This window comes from Alosa alosa, chromosome 9 (assembly GCF_017589495.1).
Source record: "Alosa alosa isolate M-15738 ecotype Scorff River chromosome 9, AALO_Geno_1.1, whole genome shotgun sequence".
Taxonomy (NCBI): domain Eukaryota; kingdom Metazoa; phylum Chordata; class Actinopteri; order Clupeiformes; family Clupeidae; genus Alosa; species Alosa alosa.
In genome coordinates, this window is record NC_063197.1 from 11421508 (window position 1) to 11443231 (window position 21724).

Genomic DNA, 21724 nt, shown 5'->3' on the forward strand with positions numbered 1-21724 from the left:
ATCCTAGCTTGTCCAGTTTGCTGATGAGTTGTTGTGGTATTATGGTATTGAATGCTGAACTGAAGTCTATGAACAGCATTCTCACATATGAGTCTTTATTGTCCAAGTGGGTGAGGGCTGGATGGAGGGCAGAGCAGATTGCATCCTCCGTGGATCGTTTGGCTCGGTATGCAAACTGGAAGGGGTCCGGGGTGGGGGTAGGGTGGCTTTGATGTGTGACATGACTAGCCGTTCGAAGCACTTCATGATTATGGGCGTGAGTGCTACAGGGCCGGTAGTCATTGGAGCATGATGGTGATGATTTCTTTGGCACGGGTATGATGGTGGCAGCTTTGAAAAGTGATGGGATGACTGCTTGCTCCAGAGAGGTGTTGAAAATGTCTGTAAAAACATCCTTCAGCTCTTCTGCACAGTCCTTCAACACTCGGCCTGGTATGTTGTCTGGGCCTGCTGCTTTGTGGGGTTAATGGTGGCTAGTGTCCTCTTCACGCTGGCAGAGGACAGGTACAGGGGTTGGTGGGGGGGGGTGGGTTTTCTGTGGGTGAGTGTCATTTTGTGTTTCAAAAGCGGCTTAAAACTGTTCAGGTCATTTAGCAGAGAGGTGTTGTTCTCACAGCTCCGTGGCGCAGGCTTGTAGTCAGTGATGGCCTGTATGCCCTGCCACAGGCATTGTGCGTCTCTGCTGTCTTTGAAGTGTGTTGTTATTTTGTCTGTGTAATCCTTTTTTGCCTTCCTGTGGGGTATACTACGAAGCACGTTAGACATATCTAGGGTATGTAGACATATCGAGGCTTGACAAAGCCTTGACTTAGGGGTATACGTTAAGTGATACTACGATAGCAGTTATGTGATATATTTGTCAAACTAGGCTTTCAGCTCAGATCTGTGCGCGTTCTCGTGTTGGGATGACATTGGCCAATCGTGAAACGTGGAGACGCACAAGACCGCCTCTATTTAAAAACAATTACTTCCGCATTCATGAGCGATAGCTTAATCTACACTGCGGTCTTTTTTTGTGTCTAACCTATAACATCAAATAAATCAATTGTCATCAGTTGTTGTATGGTATGCACGTCCATAGTGGGATATTTGCACGCATTGCACTATTAAAAGCGCATTCGAGATCCAAAATGTTAGTAGAGGCGGAGCTCCACCTGTAAGATATATGACAGAATCCTACACGTGAGATAACGTCGTTTTTAAGACAATTGATTGGTCAGTGTGCGGTAGATTACACGATTTGAGCTATAACTTAGCACATAACCTCCTCCCGACCAGGTTTGGTTGACAGCATAAGATACCATGGTGATATAGCGACACTAAAACAGATCCACTTTCGTGTCACAGCATAGCCTGGCTTTGAGCGCAACATACCTCGCTAACCCACTAATCGAGATTCGTAGTACACCCCACTGATGCCCTGGGACAGGTTAGCCCTCGCTGTTCTTAGGCCAGCTACATCTCCAGCTCTGAAGGCTTTGTCTCTGGCCCTCAGCAGTCTGTGGACGTTTCCTGTCAGCCATGGCTTCTGGTTGGCCTGAGTGGTGATGTGTTTTATTTCTGTAACATCATCGATGCATTTGGTGATGTAGGAGGTCACAGTGTCTGTGTATTCCCCAATGTCAACTGGTTTGGTGACTTTTGCTCTTTGTCTGTATCGGGGCAGCAGCAGGATGCTAATGTGGTCTGACTGTCTGATGTGGGGAAGGGGTTTGGCTTTGCAGGCTTCTTTCTGTGGGGTGTAAACAAGGTCCAGGGTGTTTTGTCCTCTTGTTGGGAAGTTTACATGTTGATGAAATTTTGGTAGTACAGTTTTGAGATTGGCGTGATTGAAATCTCGGGTCCGGGTGTTCACTTTGTTGTTCACTGACGGCCCGATACAGCTCATTCAGTGCCATGCTCCTATCACTGTTTTTGTTGCTGGGGGGGATGTACACCACGACCAGCAGAATCGCGGTGAATTCCCTGGGGAGGTAGAAGGGTCGGCACTTAATGATCATAAACTCCGCCAGTGGAGAGCAGTGTCTGTGTACTACCGTAGCGTCTCGGCACCAAGCATCATGTGTGTAAACACAAACTCCTCCACCACATTTTTTGTCTGCTAGGGCTCTGTCAGCTCGATAGCACGTTAGCTGCTCCAGGTGTATAGCAGAGTCGGGGATGTTCTCGTTGAGCCATGATACTGAGTCACACAGCAGTTACTCACTGTCTTGTTTGCTGATCTTAGCAACCGAATGTCGTCCATCTTATTGTCCAGTGTATGTTGTAATTTATGAAGTCCAAACTTGGTACAGGGACTTGGTATCTGATTGTGAGGATCATTTGGCCTCTATAGGTGGCGCTGCAATACAGGATGTGAGCTCATATCTCAGCAATGCTTTGATGTACAAAGTCCAAACTTGGTATAGGGACTTGGTACATGATTGTGAGGACGCACTAGGAAATTGGTATCATTTGGCCTCTAGGGGTGCTGTAATAAAGAAAGTGAGCTCACATCTCAGCAACTCTTTGGTGTATGAAGTCCAGGGACATAGTGGCTGATTGTGAGAACGCACAAGGACATTGGTGTAATTTGGCCTTTAGGGGCACTGTAACAAAGTTAATTAGCTTATTTCTCAGCCATTCTTTATTCAATTGCCATCAAACTTGCTGTGAGTGCTTGCTCATGCCATGGCAATGCCGTTCCTGCTATTGCGCACTGCTAGGCCCCCACATTGCTGCTTGCAGCTATATTTGTCTTTATAATTCTTCAGCCTTATATGTTTGGTGCCTTGTCTGATATGATTCCAAAACTCTAATGCACACAAAAGTTAATCTTTAACATGTTTTACTTGAAAGTACAAAGGCTATATATCACAACATATAGTAGATTCTTTGGTACTGCGGTAAGTTATTTACTCAAAAACTCTATTGTGACCTGCAATGTAAGTATAAGTATATAAATATAATTTTGATCCTGTGAGGGAAATTTGGTCCCAATCTGTGAATTAGTGAAACACACTCAGCACACAGTGAACACACAGTGAGGTGAAGCACAGTTTAATCCCGGCGCACTGCAACAACAGCGGCGCTCGGGGAGCAGTGAGGGGTTAGGTGCCTTGCTCAAGGGCACTTCAGCCGTTCCTACTGGTCGGGGTTCGAACCGGCAACCCTCCGAAGTCCGAAGCGCTAACCAGTAGGCCACGGCTGCCCCACAAAATGGATGAGTCACATCAACTAAACAGCATTAACAACAACAATAACAACGGCTAAACAAAATCAATCTCAACACAGTACATTCACATACATTTAATCTAATGTCTGTATGTTCAGTTGTTAAATGTTACATAGAGAGAGTCAATTATGCTCAACATTTAGTATAAAATAATAAAATAATAATAATAAAAAAACATGAAACTGAATTTAAAAAGGATTGCTACACACTCTAACCACTAAGGGGCAATAAATCCCCACTTTACACCTGCACCTTGCACCTTGCAAATGCGTGTCCTTATATAATATTTATTCTGAAATGTGAACACAAATAAAAAAGTAAAATGTGTGTGTGTGTATGTGTGTGTGCAGTTGCATACCCACCCATTGGAAATTTAAACACTGATCAAAATGAAGCACAATGAAACGTTTTTTTTTTTTTTCGCCAAAACCACAAAAAATACCCAGCATTAATCTCCCTGCTGCAATGCCCTTTCTCAGCAAGTAAAGTCAAATAGAAGATGGTACAGAGAACCAAAGTTATAGTCTGCCCTCTGCTACCATTCACAGATGGCGTGGCGTGGCACATATTTCATGTGGCTGGGGTGCCAGGGTTATGCCAAAACGGAAATCCATCACAGGCTTCACCCCGGCAGGCACTGAAAAAGTATACCGCTGCAGGAAGGATGTGATGAAGAGAAAGAGCTCCATCTTGGCTAGGCTTTCCCCGAGACACACTCTTTTCCCTGAGAGAGAGAGAAGGGGAGAGAGAGAAGGAGGGAGGGAGGGAAAGAGAAGGAGGGAGAGGGGGGGTGAGAAACATTCAATTGGTTGAAATGAGGTCACAGGCAATATGTATGATGATCTAGCACAGTATGACCCAGGTGAAATAACAGTCTGATTTTACATTAAGATCTGTCTCAGTTTCTCAGTTCATTTGAGAGAGCAATGTTGTTGCTATGAAAGTGAGATGGTATTACAGTATATTCTGTAAATATAAACACGCCTGTAGTGGATCTACACTAAAAATCATACATATACGTAGATATTCTATGATTTGTCAGCATTCTACGTTTACATCTCTTTTTCTACCTGCTGAGAATGGGATGAAGCAGGATTCTTCACAAACTTCCCCTCCTTGTTCAAGAAGTGTCCTGGGTTAAAAGTGTGCGGTGTCTCCCATTCTTCCTTATCAAACATCACTGATGTCAAATTTGCTATTATCTCGGTACCCTGCAAAAGTATGTAAAGATCCATTTATATTCGTGCCCAGGTAAAAAAGTAGTATACTTTAGTGTGTTAGAAATATGATTAAAATATGAAGTATAAAACAAGTATGCTTACACTTTTTGTACTTTATGTAAAGTATGTTTAATGTACTTTTAGAAAGTTCTTCAAAGTAGATGTTATTAAGTTCAACTTAGTGTACTAAAAGTAAATATACTAGTTCTGTCAGGTTCATTAAGTCAAGAACAACACAGGCAATAAATTCTTTAGGAAATTTTATTGAATATATTACAAATTAAATTTGGCGGTATGGCTCTGTTCAGAGGGGTCCCCAGACCTTTCATGAGCACCATGAAAGAGCAGTGAGCCTGGGGACAGCAGCAGCATTAGGGGGGACTCACACAGTTTCACACTGAGCGAGCTAAACTATTCCCCCATATGAACAGAGCAGGCAACTATGACATAAAGCCTATGCCATGTTATACACGACAGGGTGGAGCAGGGGAGGAGGTGGGTTGCATAAATGCGAGCAGCAAGCAGTTAGGAATAACTAAAGCAGCTTTAAATAAAACTCTGTTTGGATGTAGCCATTTAGAAGCGAGGGGAGTGCGAGGGAGTGCGAAGGGAGTTGACAGCTGATCAGCTGACGCCCATAGCGGTTAGCAGCGCCTTGACTACTTGGCCTGCCAGAACTGACGCTGACGCTCAATTTCTGCAATATTCAAAGTGTTTTTGTAATGTACTTTTAAAAAGTGTACTTTGTTGTTAGTGTATTGTTAGTGTATTTTAAATGGTAAAGAAGTTTATTTTGGTTAAGTGTATTAAATTGGTAATACTTAGAGTTGTAATATAGTGTTAGCAAGGAAGAAAATGCTGCAAGTGAGGAGGAATCTGACCAGCGCTCCAAACAGTCACTCGAAAAATCACTAGGCTCTCTCTAAGTTGATTTCTGCTCACGGGAAGTGAATTTCTGCTCTCGTGGGTCTCTACTTGGGGGCGGGAACCAGGTTCACTGGTCAGATTCCTCCTCACTCGCAGTATTTTTTCCTCGCTCAGGGAGCAGTTTCCTCTGAGTCCGCGCGCCCAGAGAATTTGCATGCTTGCATTTAATATCTATGCGTGTGAAACAATATAATACGCCCAAATGCATGTTTTATCGCGTCCATGTCCAACTTGAAAAGATATGCTCAAGAGATCCATAACTTTCAGAAAAAATGTTTTATTTTTGTAATGGATGAATATTATGTTTGTTATGGATGAATATTATGTTTTGTTTTGAGAGAAATCTGTAATTTTCATTCATGTTAATAAAATGTTTTTCTCATAAAGTGTAATTTATCATGTAACACAATAGGTAGGAGAGTACTAATAGTACAATTTTAAATCACACTAATATTATACTTAAATTACATGCCTTTATAATGCTTAAAGTATCTTAAGACTAAACTTTTAATAACATAACTGCAAACTTTCAAAGCACTTATTGTAGTCAGGAGTTTGAAGTTAATTTAAATTATTACAGAAGCATGCCAAATGAATAGAAATGAGAATGATAAGAGTGTATTCAAAATACACTACTACTCTATTATGAGTTATACTGTAATGCCTTTTAAGTACATTTCCAGTACACTTGGGATGTTACAAAAGTGTACTGTGACTGTGTTCTGAATGCTCATGAATCTCTTTTTGTAAAATGTACTTAAGAACACTTAAAGTTTGAAAAAAGTTGTTCCATTTTAGCATACAATTTACACTTGAAGTGTAGTCAAATAGATTTTAAGTTGAACTTAATACATAATTGAATACACTTAACTACACTTGGATTTGACGAAAAAAGTACGAACTGTACTTAGTACACTTTTAAAAAGTATATTTTTAATAGCTTTTTTTTTCACCTGGGCATTGAATTATCAGTGATCACATTTAGCATAGTCAGAAAAAAATTACAGATCTATTATTGAATTTCCAACATCTGTTTGTATTTGTTCATACTATATATCTTATAATGTCTTCAGTGATAACTATTTTTAGCGTGTTTTTGGGCAGGGGTGTATTGAAAGTCACCTTAGGGATGAGGTAGTCGCCGAGTTGCACATCTTTGGTGGTATACCGGGGCAGGCCCAGTGGGGCGATGTTGCCGATCCTCTGAATCTCGTGGATGACCGCATCAGTGTAGGGCATGTCCGCCCTGTCTGCCATGGTAGGAAGACGTGACTGACCAATCACTCTGTCTGTCTCAGCCTGGACCTTTTCTGTTGAAGTAAGTGGAAAGAGCAGAAGGGAAAAAAATCAATGTTTTCTATTTGATGATGAAAATAGCAAAAAACAATATTAAGTTTAAGCACAAGGTTTTTTGGGATGTGTGTGTGTGTGGGGGGTGGGGTGGGGTTGGGGACGACTTTTTTCAAAATCTGTTACATTTTCAAAAAATCAATTTCATGCATCGGGCGCCCCAGGGGAGGCCCAGGCAGAAAATGATGGTTTCAGCAGGATCACTCCTGAAATGGCAGAGACATTTAACGCCTCCCCGGCTGGCCACTGTGTGTGTGTGTGTGTGTGTGTGTGTGTGTGTGTGTGTGTGCAGTGGACTCACGTTACCTTGGACATCCGGGTACTTGGCCATGTAGAGAAAGCTCCAGCGCAGGGTGGTGGACGTGGTCTCGGAGCCGGCCACAAACAAGTCCAGGGAGCACATGATCAGATTGTCCTCGGTGAAGCCAGCAGCTGCATTCTCCTTGCTCTTGAGTGATAACACAGATAAAAGAAAAAAGAAAAGACAGAAGTGAAAATGTGCTGTTAGGATGACACCTTTGTGTCATTCCTGTGGCCAAGTGAGCAAGTGTCATTCTGAGGACCCATTAGGGCATATAGAGCACACAGAAGATAATATGGCACCTCATGTCACAGGTCCAGCACACACACACACACACACACACACATACTAACACACACACACACACACACACGTACACACAAACGCACACTTCTCACCTTTTCAATCTCAATGGCTTACCTAATGAGACAAGGAGTAAGAGATAAATAAACGCCCTATCTCTTTTTATAGCTTTGTATTTCTTGTTAGAGTCTTCTGATGTACAGTGCATACGGAAAGTATTCACAGCACTTCACTTTTTCCATATTTCGTTATGTTACAGCCTTATTCCAAAATGGATTCAATAATTTTTTTCCCCTCAAAATTCCACACACAATACCCCATAATGACAACATTTTTAAATGTTTGCAAATGTATTAGAAATAAAGAACGAATATATAATATGTACATAAGTATTCACAGCCTTTGCTCAATACTTTGAGCGATGTCTGGTGTCCTCCAAACATAATGCTTGGCATTCACGCCAACGAGTTCCATCTTTGTCTCATCAGACAAGAACATTTTGTTTTTCCGTGGTCTGAGAGTCTTTCAGGTGCCTTTTAGAAAACTCCAGACAGGCTGCCATGTGCCTTTTATTACAGTAAGTAGGCTTCCGTCTGGCCACTCTACCATACATGCTGGATTGCTGCAGCAATGGTCGTCCTTCTGGAAGGTTCTCCTCTCTTCACAGAGGAACCCTGAAGCTTTGTCAGAGTGACCATCAGGTTATTGGTCACCTCGCTAACTAAAGCCCTTCTCCCCCGATCACTCAGTTTAGAGGGACGGTCAGCTCTAGGAAGATTCCTGGTGGTTCAAGACTTCTTCCATTTACGGATGATGGAGGCCATTGTGCTCATTGGGACCTTTAAAGCAGCAGACATTTTTCTGTACCCTTCCCCGGATCTGTGCCTCGAAACAATCCTGTCTCAGAGGTCTACAGACAATTCCTTCAACTTCATGCTTGTTTTGTGGTCAGACATGCACCGTTAACTGTGGGACCTTATATAGACGTGTGTGTGCCTTTCCAAATCATGTCCAATCAACTAATTAACAAGGGTGTAACATAACAAAATGTGGAAAAAGTGAAGCACTGTGAAAATGTTCCGTATGCACTGTATGGGTAGCATTAGTAGCAAGAATACAGACTGTATTCTTACCATCAAGTTCTTCAATATCTCTGGATAGATGAATAAACTCATCTAAAATGGCTGACTCAAGAGACTTCTTGCCGACTCCGAAATACTTGAGGGTAAATAGGACAAACTTGCGCTGTTGTCTCCATAAATATCCATTGCTGGTGACAACACCTGTAGAAAGGAAACAACATGTAAACAGAGCCTGAGTCCAGCCCCCATTTTAAAACGTAGCCTATCGCTAAACTTCCTGTTTATGATCAAAAACCTCCCCCTGGTTTTTCTCTTTTCATTCATTCATTTTAGCAGATATTTTCATTCTGTTTCAGGCCTATACAGACACACTGTAAAAGTGTGTCAGGTAAGGAACTCATGAAGACAGTGCTGTTTGTGCCTTGTTTTGCCAAATGAGCCACAGTTAGACATGAACATAATCTAGTACATGGGTTCCCAAAGTGGGGGTCAGGACCCCCCGGGGGGTCGCGGGACGCCGAGGGGTGGGTCGCGAAATGATTTCCATAAATCAAATAAATTTGGGAAAAATAAAAGAGCTGTCACTTGACCGCACTTTAAAGACAGATTTTAATTCCAAGACGCTTGCTGAGTTTTGGATTTCAGTCGAGAGGGAATATCCACAGCTATTCAAGGCCGCGATGGACGTACTGACGCCGTTTGGCTCCACATACCTGTGCAAAAAGACTTTCTCTGCACTGACATATATTAAAAACAAATACAGATCGCGTCTAAATGTGGAGGATGATCACCATGTGGCCGTATCCACAATTAAACCAAGAATGGACTTGCTGTGTCCCGTGCATAGCGCGCATCCATAGATAGATGAGATTAACGCTGAAACATAGTTGGCAAAATGTAAATTTGCGCAGCAACAATGTACATATGTTTACAACAGTTTGTGCATATTACCCTGACTGAGATATTCTTCTGTTAAAATGGAAATTAAAGTAATGTTTCAAAGTTAAGTTTGCACGACAGCAATAATGTGCACTCATGTTACATGGATATTATTTTTTGACTAAGGTATTCTGCTTTTATCATATAGTAAATTTCTATATGTAAAATCATAACAGACTGCTCTGTTCTTTTGTGTTGTCGCTAAGCCTGTGTTTGGATAAGCCTAGTGCGTATGGCCGGTGCGCAGATTTTATTTTATTTTTTGAGTCACATCCAGGGATAGTAGGGATCGCCAGTCTCTGGCACGGTTATTTTGGGGGTCGCGGGTTGAAAAGTTTGGGAACCCCTGATCTAGTACAAACTAGCACCAATGCAAAAAAAAAAGTTGCAGTTTATCGACACCATTCATGTGTGAATAATGATATGACAGAAGGTGTATCCTTGGTCTTACCAGGACAGTTGGACACCTCCACTGTAAGTGCACTCTCAGGCCGGTCAGCCATGGTGTCTCCTTGAGTCACCAAAGCTTCTCGCACCATCTTGTAGCCGTTCAGCACCACGGACCATGAGGAGTTCGTTTTAAGGCTGTAGATATTCCCATACTCCTCAGCCAGCTACGAGAGACAGGAGACATCATCATAAGGGCTCAAAAGGCATTTACTGTAGTGGCAAGATGTTTCGGAATAGTTGGAGCCAGCTATGGAATAGCAGATGCCCTAAAGGCCAAAGGTCACTCACAACTTAATATAGTAAAATATAGCCATAGTGAAATTGTATGTTGACTTTAAATGGTTCTCATCATTGCTGGTTGCCTTTCCTTACACTTACAGTGGTGTAGACTTAATGCAAATAGTTTGAGAATAATGGCTACAATCTTTATAAAAGCAACATTTTAGTTATTCTCACTGCTTGAAATGAGAAGTATAGCCTAACCATGTTAGATCTGTTGCATGAATGGCAGAGATAACTCAAATTCCCTTTCTACAGTCATTTAAACAAGGCAATCAAATTCCAGGACCAGCATAGATTACTTTTTTAATTCTTGGATAATCTTCTCTGGTGCCAATTGAGCATTTCTCAATTTTGGATTAAAAAAGCAAAGTAACTTCAGTTACTGAGAATTGTCCCGAGTAAAATATTACTGAAATTGTATTGGTAATGCCTTACATTACTGCATTACAGCAAAAAGCAATGCATTACTGTAATTACATTACTTTTTTAATGCATTACTCCCAACACTGGTGTATTGAGTCTCTTAACTTTCACACAACTTTTAATTTGCACACGCACACACAAACGCCGAAGGCCGGCTCTCTAGTCTTCTGGAACATATATGGAGAGAAATCCCTGAAGAGGTCCAGACAACCCAGTGCAGCTGTACAGCTCTGACAACCTCACACATTACACATTTACCATGCTCTTTCCTCTCTATCCTCCACCACCTTCCTCTACACTTCCCTTTCTTCCCTCTACCTCCTCTTCCACCACTTCTCTTACCACACTTTGACTAGTACTTAAATACGTAGGCATTCCTATCTTCTAATACTGGTATTAACAAATGCAGTGGTAATTCCTTACTATGGTCTCATTTATTTAACATTTAGACACTGTAGCTTAAATGTTATTCTGTTGCTGTAAATCACCTTGGATAAAAGTGTCTGTTAGATTAATAAATGTAAAATGAAAAGAATACTAGGTGTGGGATGTTTCACTTCTCTGAAACCTAACATCTAATATATTTTTTAGTCTACCAATATGTTGCATGAATTATTGGATGTGGGCTATATTAACTCTTGTATCTTGTAACTCTATGTATGCTCTGTTATAGCCACACCAAATGGTATTTGTTAAAGCACTAGCAGTTCACTTCGCCTACTTTTTAAAAAGATTAAATATGTATGTTAGCGAATTTCCAAATTAACAAGATTACGTAGGCGGATTTGGCTGTTATAATTTGCTATGAGGCTTCTCACTTTTCTTAGGACTCAATTGTTCTTTTTTTTTTTTTTATTATCCTCAAAAAAGAAACAAGCATGTTTTTTTTTTTGCCAGGTATAATGCTAGGCTGTTGCAATCAACATAACCAAAATAACACCGAAAAGGAACACGTCTTCAATGTTGGTTTGGCTACTTAGACTACTACTGCCAGACTGTTGCATACAGCTTCAGAGCTGGACATATCCAGAGCTACTGACCTTCACAGGTACAAGGTAAAGGTAGGCTGTTTAAACGTTAGTCCGAGAAACAAACACGTTTATTTTTTTTTTTTTAGTTTATTTAGTTTAAACGGAGGACTTGACGGTCACATTGTACAATAGCCTAGGCTACTATAGACCTATGTTTATGTTAATGTAGCCTACTATAGAAAACGATAGGCCATCACTGCATTTGTTGTCCATCCCACTGCAATTCAATGTCTATTTCAGTATGTTTTCTCATTCAAATGTCTTAATCATAGACTGTAAAAAATAAAGTAGGCTATTGTTACGTCTTCCGGAACTGCTCCCCCTGCTTTATATTCACGAGCGCACACCATATCAGACAGCTGATTAGAACGGTATTGTTGCGTCATCCGGAACTTTTTCCCTGGCCGGAACAAATTCACTGTGACAGCACCAACCGGTTACAGGTTAACCGTCAGCTAGCTAGCTATCAAAACACGCATTCAAATCAAGACATACTTGTGGATCACCCTCTGCACATTTACAAATATTACTGAGACAAAATGAACTCCATACTCTCCAAGTACCACCATTATACTGGCATTAATATACAATAGTGTAGGCCAATTTCACATATTGTATATTGTACACGTTTTGCGTTGTTTGTTGCTGGCTGGAAGCTTCACTAGTCACTTGTGCTGGGCTCATTATCACCAACTTCAGTTTCTGCTCAACATATTTACCACAATTCTCTTTCTAATACTTCTTGTTTGGAGCCATGATTGCATGAATATTTTTGATCCATCATGTTTGCTTTTTCCCTTTGTTTGCCATCACAGTTTAAAATTTAGCTTGTCAACCATTTAATAACATTACTGTACATACATATAGGCCTACTTTTTTCATGAAAGACAAAAAACAGTTTAAATTTAATTTCAGTGAGGATTATGAATGATATATATTTTTGATATAATTTGAAGTAATTATGTCATCTTTATAAAAAAAAATCTTGGAGACTCCTGTAGTACCACCAGAAGGAGTCCGCATACCACTAGTGGTACCCGTACCACAGTTTGATAACCACTGCCCTAGAGGATGTGTATGGGGAATGAGTCACAGTTGTCCAGCTGCAGGCCCGTTTCTTTACCTGCAGGCAACAAGATGGAGAGGAGGTGGGGCATTTAGCTTGCGACTGCGTGAGTGTCTTGCCAGGTGGCGGAGTAAAGAGGAAGGTGATGACTGTGACAAGATGTTGCAGTCTCAGCTTGTAGCAGGGCTTCGGCCAGGACCCCTGCAGACAGAGCTCCAAAAGCTGATACGGAGGAATACCACTCTGACGTTCTCGGACGTTTGCAAGGAGGCCAAGGCTGTAGAGCAGGAGCAGAACCAACATGCTGAAGAGGCCAGCACAAGACGAGCCTATGTGCCCGTAGGGCTGGGCGATATGGCTAAAAAATAATATCGGGATATTTTTAGTCTAGTAGTATAATATATATCTCGATATTTTGAAATTTTATCAAAAGGACATTAATTCTCACTTTCACCCTGTGATGTTTTAAATCATGCCAGTATGATGCAGTAGGCTAGGAAAAATCATACCAGTCCAATCCCTGCAAATTATATCCACATTAAAACATTCTTGGTTATTCACAAGTGGTTTTTATTTTAAATTTGCATGTAAAAGCAGGGGTGAAAGTAATTTTGAATTCTTGCCAATTCCTCCCTGGTCTGGCAGCGTTCAAATCGATCGTTCCACAGCACACCAGCCGGGAGAGAAGGGAGAAGGCCTTCCAGGTATGCCAACGTGTGCAGGCCATCAGTTCTATGACTGAGTTCCAGGGCACGGCACGGCTGCATTCCCCAGAGCCCATCCTGCTACCCCCTGAGACAGAGATGATGCTGTGGGCATCTGTGCCACAGGCCACTGGCCATCCAAATTGCTGTGTAGTGGTGGAGGACTTGGGGGTGAGACAAGAGAATGAAGGGTTGGACGAGCGATAGTGCAGTTGTAGGCCGGCAAGCTGCCCCTCCACATATGCAACCCACACCCCTATCCTGTGAAACTACCCTCCCGCAAGTCGTTAGACCAAGTCACACAGGTAAACTCCGCCAACATCCAAGACCAGAAGCAATTGACCTGTCGCTAAGCGCCACCCTTAGAACGCTGATGAGCCAATGACAGTCCAGCCTCAACGGGACTCGGACATCAGCTCGGACAACTCCATAGGAAACAACAGGGAGGAGGCATAAAATGACAAATTAATGGTTATTTATGGAGTTTATTAACTCCATATATAAAAGACCCCGACGGATAACCATGGCCAAACGTTTTGCAGGGGGACGTGTAATTAGAGGTGGGTCGGTCGCGAACGAACTAGTTCCTTTGAACGGGTCTTTAAAATGAACGACCTGAACTGGTTCGCCTTTCCAGTTCTTGTTCGTTCTTTCGTTCGTTGCTGAATCACACTGACCTAGTGCTGCTGTGAATGCCTATGGCCCAGCTTCCTAAGGCGAGAGCCAAACCAATCGTATGCTGTTGTCTGTATTGTTTCTAAAACGTTCTCATCGAAATAGCCAATGAGGGGCATGAAAGCATAGCAACCGTTTCCATGAAAGAAAAAAAAATGAGCTAGTTTCAACCTTTTCATCAATATAATCTTTCTGCCAAGCCTTTAAACATGTTTGTCGGCATAGCCTACTGGGTCTTTGTTCCTTTATGAATGAACACATTTTTAAAAAAGAAATTAGCTGATCTAGCCGTAGTCTACTCTATTTACCTTCAATATGTCAATGTAATGTCAAGGTGAATGAACACATTAGCTACTGCTGTTTTGTCTAAAAGTACACATAATCATGAAGTTGCAGCTATATTTGCCGCTACAATTACAGTGTTGTGTTGACCGTTTTCCCAAACAAGGAGCTGAGAACCTGCATTCCATGATTCACTGCTGAACTTCGTTGTAGGCTACCGGAAATGCAAATGAACGAAAGAACGAACGAACTGTGTCATGAGAACGAACGACAAAATCCACCTCTACGTGTAATACTGATAACCGGTACCACGAGAGGCTAGAAAACGGGGTATATTTTCATCAACAGTAGCCTACAGGACGTCTCTCGCGTTTGAAACAGCTCGACGTAATGTAGGCTACTAAGCCAACAACATGGGCACAGGTTCCCTGTTAAATCCCAAGATGAAAATGCTCATTAACCAACTACTATATTCTTACTACATCAAATATTAACGTAACCTAACATATCTTAGTATCAATCTTCCACTAGCTAGCTAGCTAGCATTAACGTCTGGTTTTTGCACGATGATTTGCACGGCTACTCGCCACAACTGCTTGTCACCTTGTATGTATTCTAAAGTTTAGCGACAGGTCAATTGGTACTATGGCCCAAAGGTGGCTCGGAAATTGAGGTTTATGTACACCCCATGTGCACAGAGAACGACAACAACCACCCTGCCGTTCCGTTTCCCTACAGGGGGAGGGATTGACCGCAGGTTAGCAAGAAAGATTGACTAACCTGCTCTGTGTCTATGCTGCCCACGAGGAAGACTATGGACATAGAGAAACGCTATAGGCCTGCCCCCCCTCTCAGTTTGTAAACAGAACTGTGCACCTTGCTTCAGGGGATGTTGGCTAGCGGGATAGTCACAGAGTCCCTTGGCTGCTCCCGTCGTCCTAGTGAAAAAGAAGGATGGCACCTGGCGGTTCAGTGTCAATTATAGGAAACTAAACGCTGTGACTCATAAGGATGCATTCCCTCTTCCTCGGATCGAGGAATCACTGACAGGACTGAAGAAAGCTGCATGGTACTCGACCCTTGATCTGGCCAGTGGTTACTGGCAGGTTGAGGTCGGCCCACATGACAAGAAGACTGCCTTCGTAACACCTATGGTTCTTTACCAGTGGGAGAGGATGCCATTTGGGTTGTGTAATGCACCCGCTATCTTCCAGCGCCTCATGCAAAGGTGTCTGGGAGCGGGTGGAGCGGGTCCACGACATCCCTCGATGATGTCATCATCTACTCCCCTGACTTTGATAGCCACTTCGTCCACCTGGAACAAGTCTTTGAGCGGCTTCACCATCATGGCCACATGAATTCCAATACAAATGTCTTTGCAAAAGTTTTTGCCTGAAATTGCACTGTGCCTATTTATAAGGGCATTGTTCCCACCTCTTTTGGGGCCTACCATCAAATGTTTGACCTCTATAGAAAGCTGAGAACCTGTAGTTTCCGTGATAAACAGTCAAAATAACTGTGTGATGTACTGACACAGAGTTACAGAGGCTAGAATATAGTTTTTTTCTTTCTGCTGGATTACAAGCATCTCTGAACTGACCACATTTCAGCCCTGTAGGTCACTTGATATCACTTAGAAACACAACTGAGCCCTAGCACCAGGTCTTGTGAAGCTGTGTGAAAATATGAGTGCTTTAGACCATTATTTGCCAAGGTATGCTCATGTGTTTTGTAAAATGCCTATGAAAAGACTTTTGGTTATCCAAAATGCATACTGACATTCAAATGCTTACTGCACACAAACCCCTTTGTGTAGAAGCATAATCTTGGTCTCAAATGAGAGGTAACACTTTGAGGTTTCTTGTGGACTATTTAGATTGTATGTCAGGTGTTCTGATATAGACTGACTACACAAAATATGGAATAATTACAAAAAAGTCTCTATTTTTGCATTTACTTTGTTGCTTCAATGAGTGTAGTGTGTATATGATAGACTATACAACTAATATTGGATAATACAACATGAAGATTAAATTTCTATGGATTCTTGTGAATATTTCAGTACCAATATGTGGCATCTACTTATTGTGCTGCAGCCAGGGTAGCACCAAAAGCGGAGGAGGGTGAGGGGGGCATTTTGGATAAAATTTAATTGAGACATAATAAGATTAATCTGAGAATGTGAAGCACTATACAGATTGTACATGAAAAAATTGTTGTCATTTTTGGATTCCCAAGAGTCAAAGCTTTCAAATGGTGTATAACTATGCTACATAGCAATATGGTGCATAGGTTTATTCCCGGATTCTCCAAGATCGCGTTGCTACTGAACAAGCAACCTGAACTGAACTGAACTGCTTCAGGGTACGGGGGGAAGAAAACTGCAGTTGTTGCGTGGAACCCGGAATGTCAGGCGGCGTTTGAGAAACTCAAGGGGCTTCTCCTCCAGACCCCTGTCCTGGCGTATGCAGATTTAAAGGCCCCCTTACGTCTCTACACAGATGCTAGCTTTCAAGGCCTAGGGGTTGTGCTTGCTCAGGTGCAGGAGGGGAAAGAAAGGGTTATCGCCTATGCAAGTCGCAGCCTCCATCTGGCGGAGCGGAACGATAGAAACTATAGTTTCTTTAAACTGGAGAACCATCCTGAGGCTGATTGGCCCACCATGCAGGAAGCAGACACTGACCTTGGATGGATCCGCCAGTGGAAGGCTGAAGGCAAGACACGGCGGCAAGTGAACGCTCAATCCCTTTCAGCCAAAGGTCGGAGACTACTACGGGAGTGGGAACACCTGCGACTGTGTGAAGGGATCCTAGTTTGGGCAAGCCGGGACACAAATACGGGACAGCTGTTGACCCCAAATGGTGGTGCCCTGTTACATCTGCCTACTTTCCTACAGTCCTGTATCTATTTTGTGCTTGTTCAAATAAACTTTTGTGGTAAATTAGTCAATCTTGTGTGTTGCCTGTGTATTGGTGGATCTGGTTGTATTGAACAGGGGAGTAGCCCCTTGGCATTACTTTTAAACTTAAGTAAAGGCTAGTATTTCTAATCCCTTACACCAGGGGTCCCCAACCTTTTATGCACCATGGACCGGTTTGATTCCTATTATTTTTTCACGGACCGGCGGGGGGGGTTCCATGTTCCATATGTGTTGTGCATGCATTACTTGAAAAGAACTAGCTCCAGTTATGTATGAACAGTGAAGTGAAGAAGTGAAAATTGAACAATATGAACTATGAATATTGAACAACTTGAAGCTACATCTATAAGCAGACCTCTCAAGTCTCACGCATTGAGCGTGAGATACACGCATTTCAATGACTTCACACGCTCACACGCCACACATGGTATTTCTCACTCTGAGAAATTATTAAATTGCCCGCACAGAAATTTCTAAGGGCTATATTTTACAAACGTGTCACACAACGTTGCTGTCTGTGCTCATTCAGCTCAGAGAGCTGCTGTTCAGTTACTAACCTATCAGCCAATCAGAAAATAGGATTTCTCAACCAATCAGGAAATAGTTTTGTTTTGATGTGGGTCCGCAACGTGGAGACTGCTGGACCACGGAGTCGTGGAGTGAAATTAGGCCCTGTGCTTCGTCTGATAATTTGCTGCCAGTTGATCGAGATACCGCGGACCGACAAAAAAAGAAAACAAACGTTTCTGCTATCGATGTCATTAAACATGGAGCCATGCAATAAAGTGGTGGTATGAGCGTTCATTCAATGCAGGCGTCTGCGTGAGAGAAACTGAAACTAATCGATAACGTTGGTATCAAAGCTCCGCTTCAACCTGTAGAATGCTATTTAATTGTTTAACGACACTTAAAACAACGTTGATTTTTGAAACTTCCATAGAAACAGAGCAGAGACTGAATAATACACTGTATAGCACTTGTATTGTATTGTATTGTATAGTCAAATTTGAATATAACGAGACCAAAAGCTGTTAAAGATCAACAGATCAGTGATTTACGCCTATCTGCTCGCCAAAAAAGCTGGTATTGTGTTTCCTGAATCCTTACATTCAGGCATTCAAATTAAACTTCATTAAAAAACATGTTTTTTTTCCTCCATTTTCTACCAATGTATGATGCATGAGGAAAACATCCCAAAACAATAGCACCCATTGTTGCTGTTTATGAAACTAATTATATCTTACATTTGTAAAGCAGTCCTCTGATGTGCATGTCACAAAACATTTAAGTTAAAGTGCATGTATAACAATGGCATAATAATGATTGTGATAATGATTATGATAATTTGATTTGGAGGGAGTGGGGTTGGGTAGGTGTAAATGAGCCCTATGACCCCAAAGTCTGTCATGACTGGGCCTCAGGTCAAAGAAGTTTGCGAAAGGCTGGTCTACATAACCTGCATCAGATTGAGGTTTGCAGTGATGCGCCTGAAGGCACGGGTTGAGGACCCAGTCAGTTACTGTACGTCACAATATGCACATTTGTTTAAATTCATACCTACGTAATCACCATGACCAAAATTGAACTTTTTTTTTTTTTTTTGAATCTTGAAAAAAAAAATATTGACCTACCTACCGACCCATTTTTTTTTATTTTTTTTTTTGGCTGTTACTGCAAACAAGAATATTTTTTAAGGATGGCCTCATGACTGTGAAAATGGCTGACATTGAACCACAGTGCTTTAAATGGGAGCCCCCAGTATCAGTCATCAAGGCATCAAAATCTGCCACAAACACAACACACAACATCACTCATAAACACACACACACACACACACACACACACACACACACACACACACACGGACAGAACCACCACTGTTCAAGAGACCATTTTGGGGCTAAATTTGCTTTTTCTCATCTCATCTATCTATAGGGTTCTACAGTAGAATAAATAAAACAGTGCATTTGAAATAATGGAATTTGTGCTCTCTCATGAAGCTGGGTCGATGGGACATGGGGAGGGTGGGTCTGTTGATCAGGGGGAGGGGGCGTGGCACCACGAGTAGTTCAAGCAGACGTAGGACTTTCGTGTACTTCGATCAGGGGGGTAGGGGCGTGGCACTGTGCCAATGCCACGCCCCTTCCCCCCTGAGAAACAAAGTCTCACTCCTTGCAAACTTCAAAACTTGAGAGCCCTGGCCTATGCCATGTAAAAAACGTGACATTATTGCGAATTAAATTTAGTTTAGTTTGCATGCATTTTTTTAAAAACTCATGTCGTAGGTTACGGCCCGGTTAGGAATGTCCTGCGGCCCGGTACCGGGCCGCGGCCCGGTGGTTGGGGACTGCTGCCACAGAGAAGAAGAAGAAGAAGAAGAAGAAGAATTCTTGTGACAATCTTTCATGTATTCTTTCATTATTACAGTGACCAGTTTTCATAAATATCAGTTTCTAAAACTTGTTCTCATAAATGTCTAACACTTACCCGGCACATTTCCAGATGGGCTTTCTTGAAGTCAATGGTGACTGTGTTGCCTATGACAGGCCAACACAGTAGACCTGGAGGAAAGGTCTTTGGCCTGCGCCTCCGCATGATGTCCGCTAGAAGCAGAAAGACAATGGTGGACACCAGCAGCACCTGGATGTCCATCCACTTCAGTAAGGAGGAGCTGAACGTTGAGGATAATGAAGGAGCCATTCTCAAGTTTACGTGCTTTAGAGAATGCCTTTCTCTCTGTCTGACCCCTGACTGTGCTTATGTAGCTGATTAAATACACCCAAGCCAGCCCAGTCTCTTCTCAGACGTGTTGCACTTTGTCCTGTTGTCATATCTAAGGCAATGAATTCGTGGGAGGGCTCATTATCAAGTTCCAGTATACAGGAAGACATCTCAGACTGTTTCACAATGGTAACCATTTAGTAAATACTTACAGGGTCCTTCATAAAGGTAACATTTCTACATGTTTATCCAATATAAAATTGCTGCTCTCTGATTTAACCAGAAAGTCGTACTATCACAAGGAAAGGATTAGTGGCGAGGACCAGAGATGAAATAACAATCAACAGGACCGGTCAGGCCACTTGCAGGTCCTTATCCCTGTCTGTCACGCAGTATTCTGAGCCCAATCTGGATGCCCATGTAGGAAGACTGAGATATGGTGGCCTCCCTGCATTTGGACCAGCACTTTTTAAGTCATGTGAATGGACACACAGACAGATAGATAGACCTGACAATACCCTCTACCCCCTGCCAAGGGACAGGGTAATGAGGTGGTAAAATAAATTGACTCTGTCAATTTAATTTGGCCTTTTATTTACAATATTAATTAATTAAAAATATATGATGCAAAATAAGTGATTGCTTAAATACCCCCCTTAAAGTAACTGACCTAAATCAACAGTGGTCCAGCCAATTGGTGCTAATAGTCTCACAATTTGTGAAATGGAGAATGCCTGAGTGCAGTGAATGTGTATAGTATAGTAATATCAAGACACCTAGGTCTGGAAGGTCCATCACTGGTCAATCAGTATTCCTGCCTATAATTCCACCATGAAGACAAAAGAACACTTCAAACAACCAAAAGAAAAGGTTAATGACTAGCATAAGTGAGGGGATAGCTACAAAAACATGCTCAAGTCACTAAATATCCCCTGGAGGTCAGTGAAATCCATCATTAAGGAATGTAAGGAAAATGGCAAATGTCCAAATCCGCTTAGAGCAGGCCGTGACAATAAACCGTTCAAGAAAAAGAATTGGGGGAGGCCACCAAGACACCTGACAACTCTGAAGAAGCTTCAGCAGCTGAGATGGGAGAAACTATGCATGCAGCAACATTTGCTCGAGATTTTCACCAGTCAAAGCTCTATGGATGAGTGGCAAAACTCTTATTAAATCTCTACGAAAGTTCACCCAAAACATGTGGGAGATTTCAAGGTCAAATGGAAGAAGGTTCATTGGTCTGATGAGACCAAAATGTAGCTTTTTGGCCATCAGACTAGATGTTATTTTTGGTGCACACCAAACACTGCACATCACCAAGAACGCACCATCCCTAATTTGAATCATTGTGGTGGCAGTATCATGCTGTGGGGATACTTCTAGAAAGCAGGCCCTGGAAGGCTTGTAAAGGTAAAAGTAAAATGAATTCAGCAAAATCTATGGAAATCCTGGAAGACAATCTGATTCATTCTATAGAACTACAACTTTGGAGAAGATTTACAGTACTCTCCAGCAAGACAATGAGCCGAAGCCTATAGCAAAAACAAAAGAAATGGTTTAAAGACAACAAGGTGAATGTTCTGGAGTGGCCGAGTCAAAGCCCAGATCTCAATCCTATAGAAAATCTGTGGCTGGTTTTAAAAAGGGCTGGTCACACACGATCCCCTTCTAATCTGGCAGAACTTGACCAGTTTTGCAAAGACAAATAGAGTAAAATTGCAGTATCCAGATGTGCAGGCCTAATTGAGACCTATCCATGCAGACATGCTTAAATTTAAAACATTAAAGAAGGGATTTTTTGTTAAAAAAGCCAAATTAATTTGATCAATATTTA

At 42.0% G+C, this 21724-nt stretch overlaps 1 protein-coding gene across 1 annotated transcript; it reads right to left on the reverse strand.

The window, feature by feature from the left end:
- Positions 1 to 3135: 3135 nt before the first annotated feature.
- LOC125300270 (cytochrome P450 2J6-like) lies at positions 3136 to 19931 on the reverse strand. Its single transcript, XM_048252035.1, is given in 12 exon segments — positions 3136 to 3938; positions 4285 to 4311; positions 4314 to 4425; positions 6484 to 6671; positions 7018 to 7159; positions 7228 to 7240; positions 7411 to 7432; positions 8449 to 8598; positions 9788 to 9950; positions 12646 to 12975; positions 19490 to 19516; positions 19657 to 19931. Coding segments are annotated over 12 exon segments (1569 nt in total). The 5' UTR covers positions 19870 to 19931; the 3' UTR covers positions 3136 to 3756.
- Positions 19932 to 21724: the final 1793 nt, after the last annotated feature.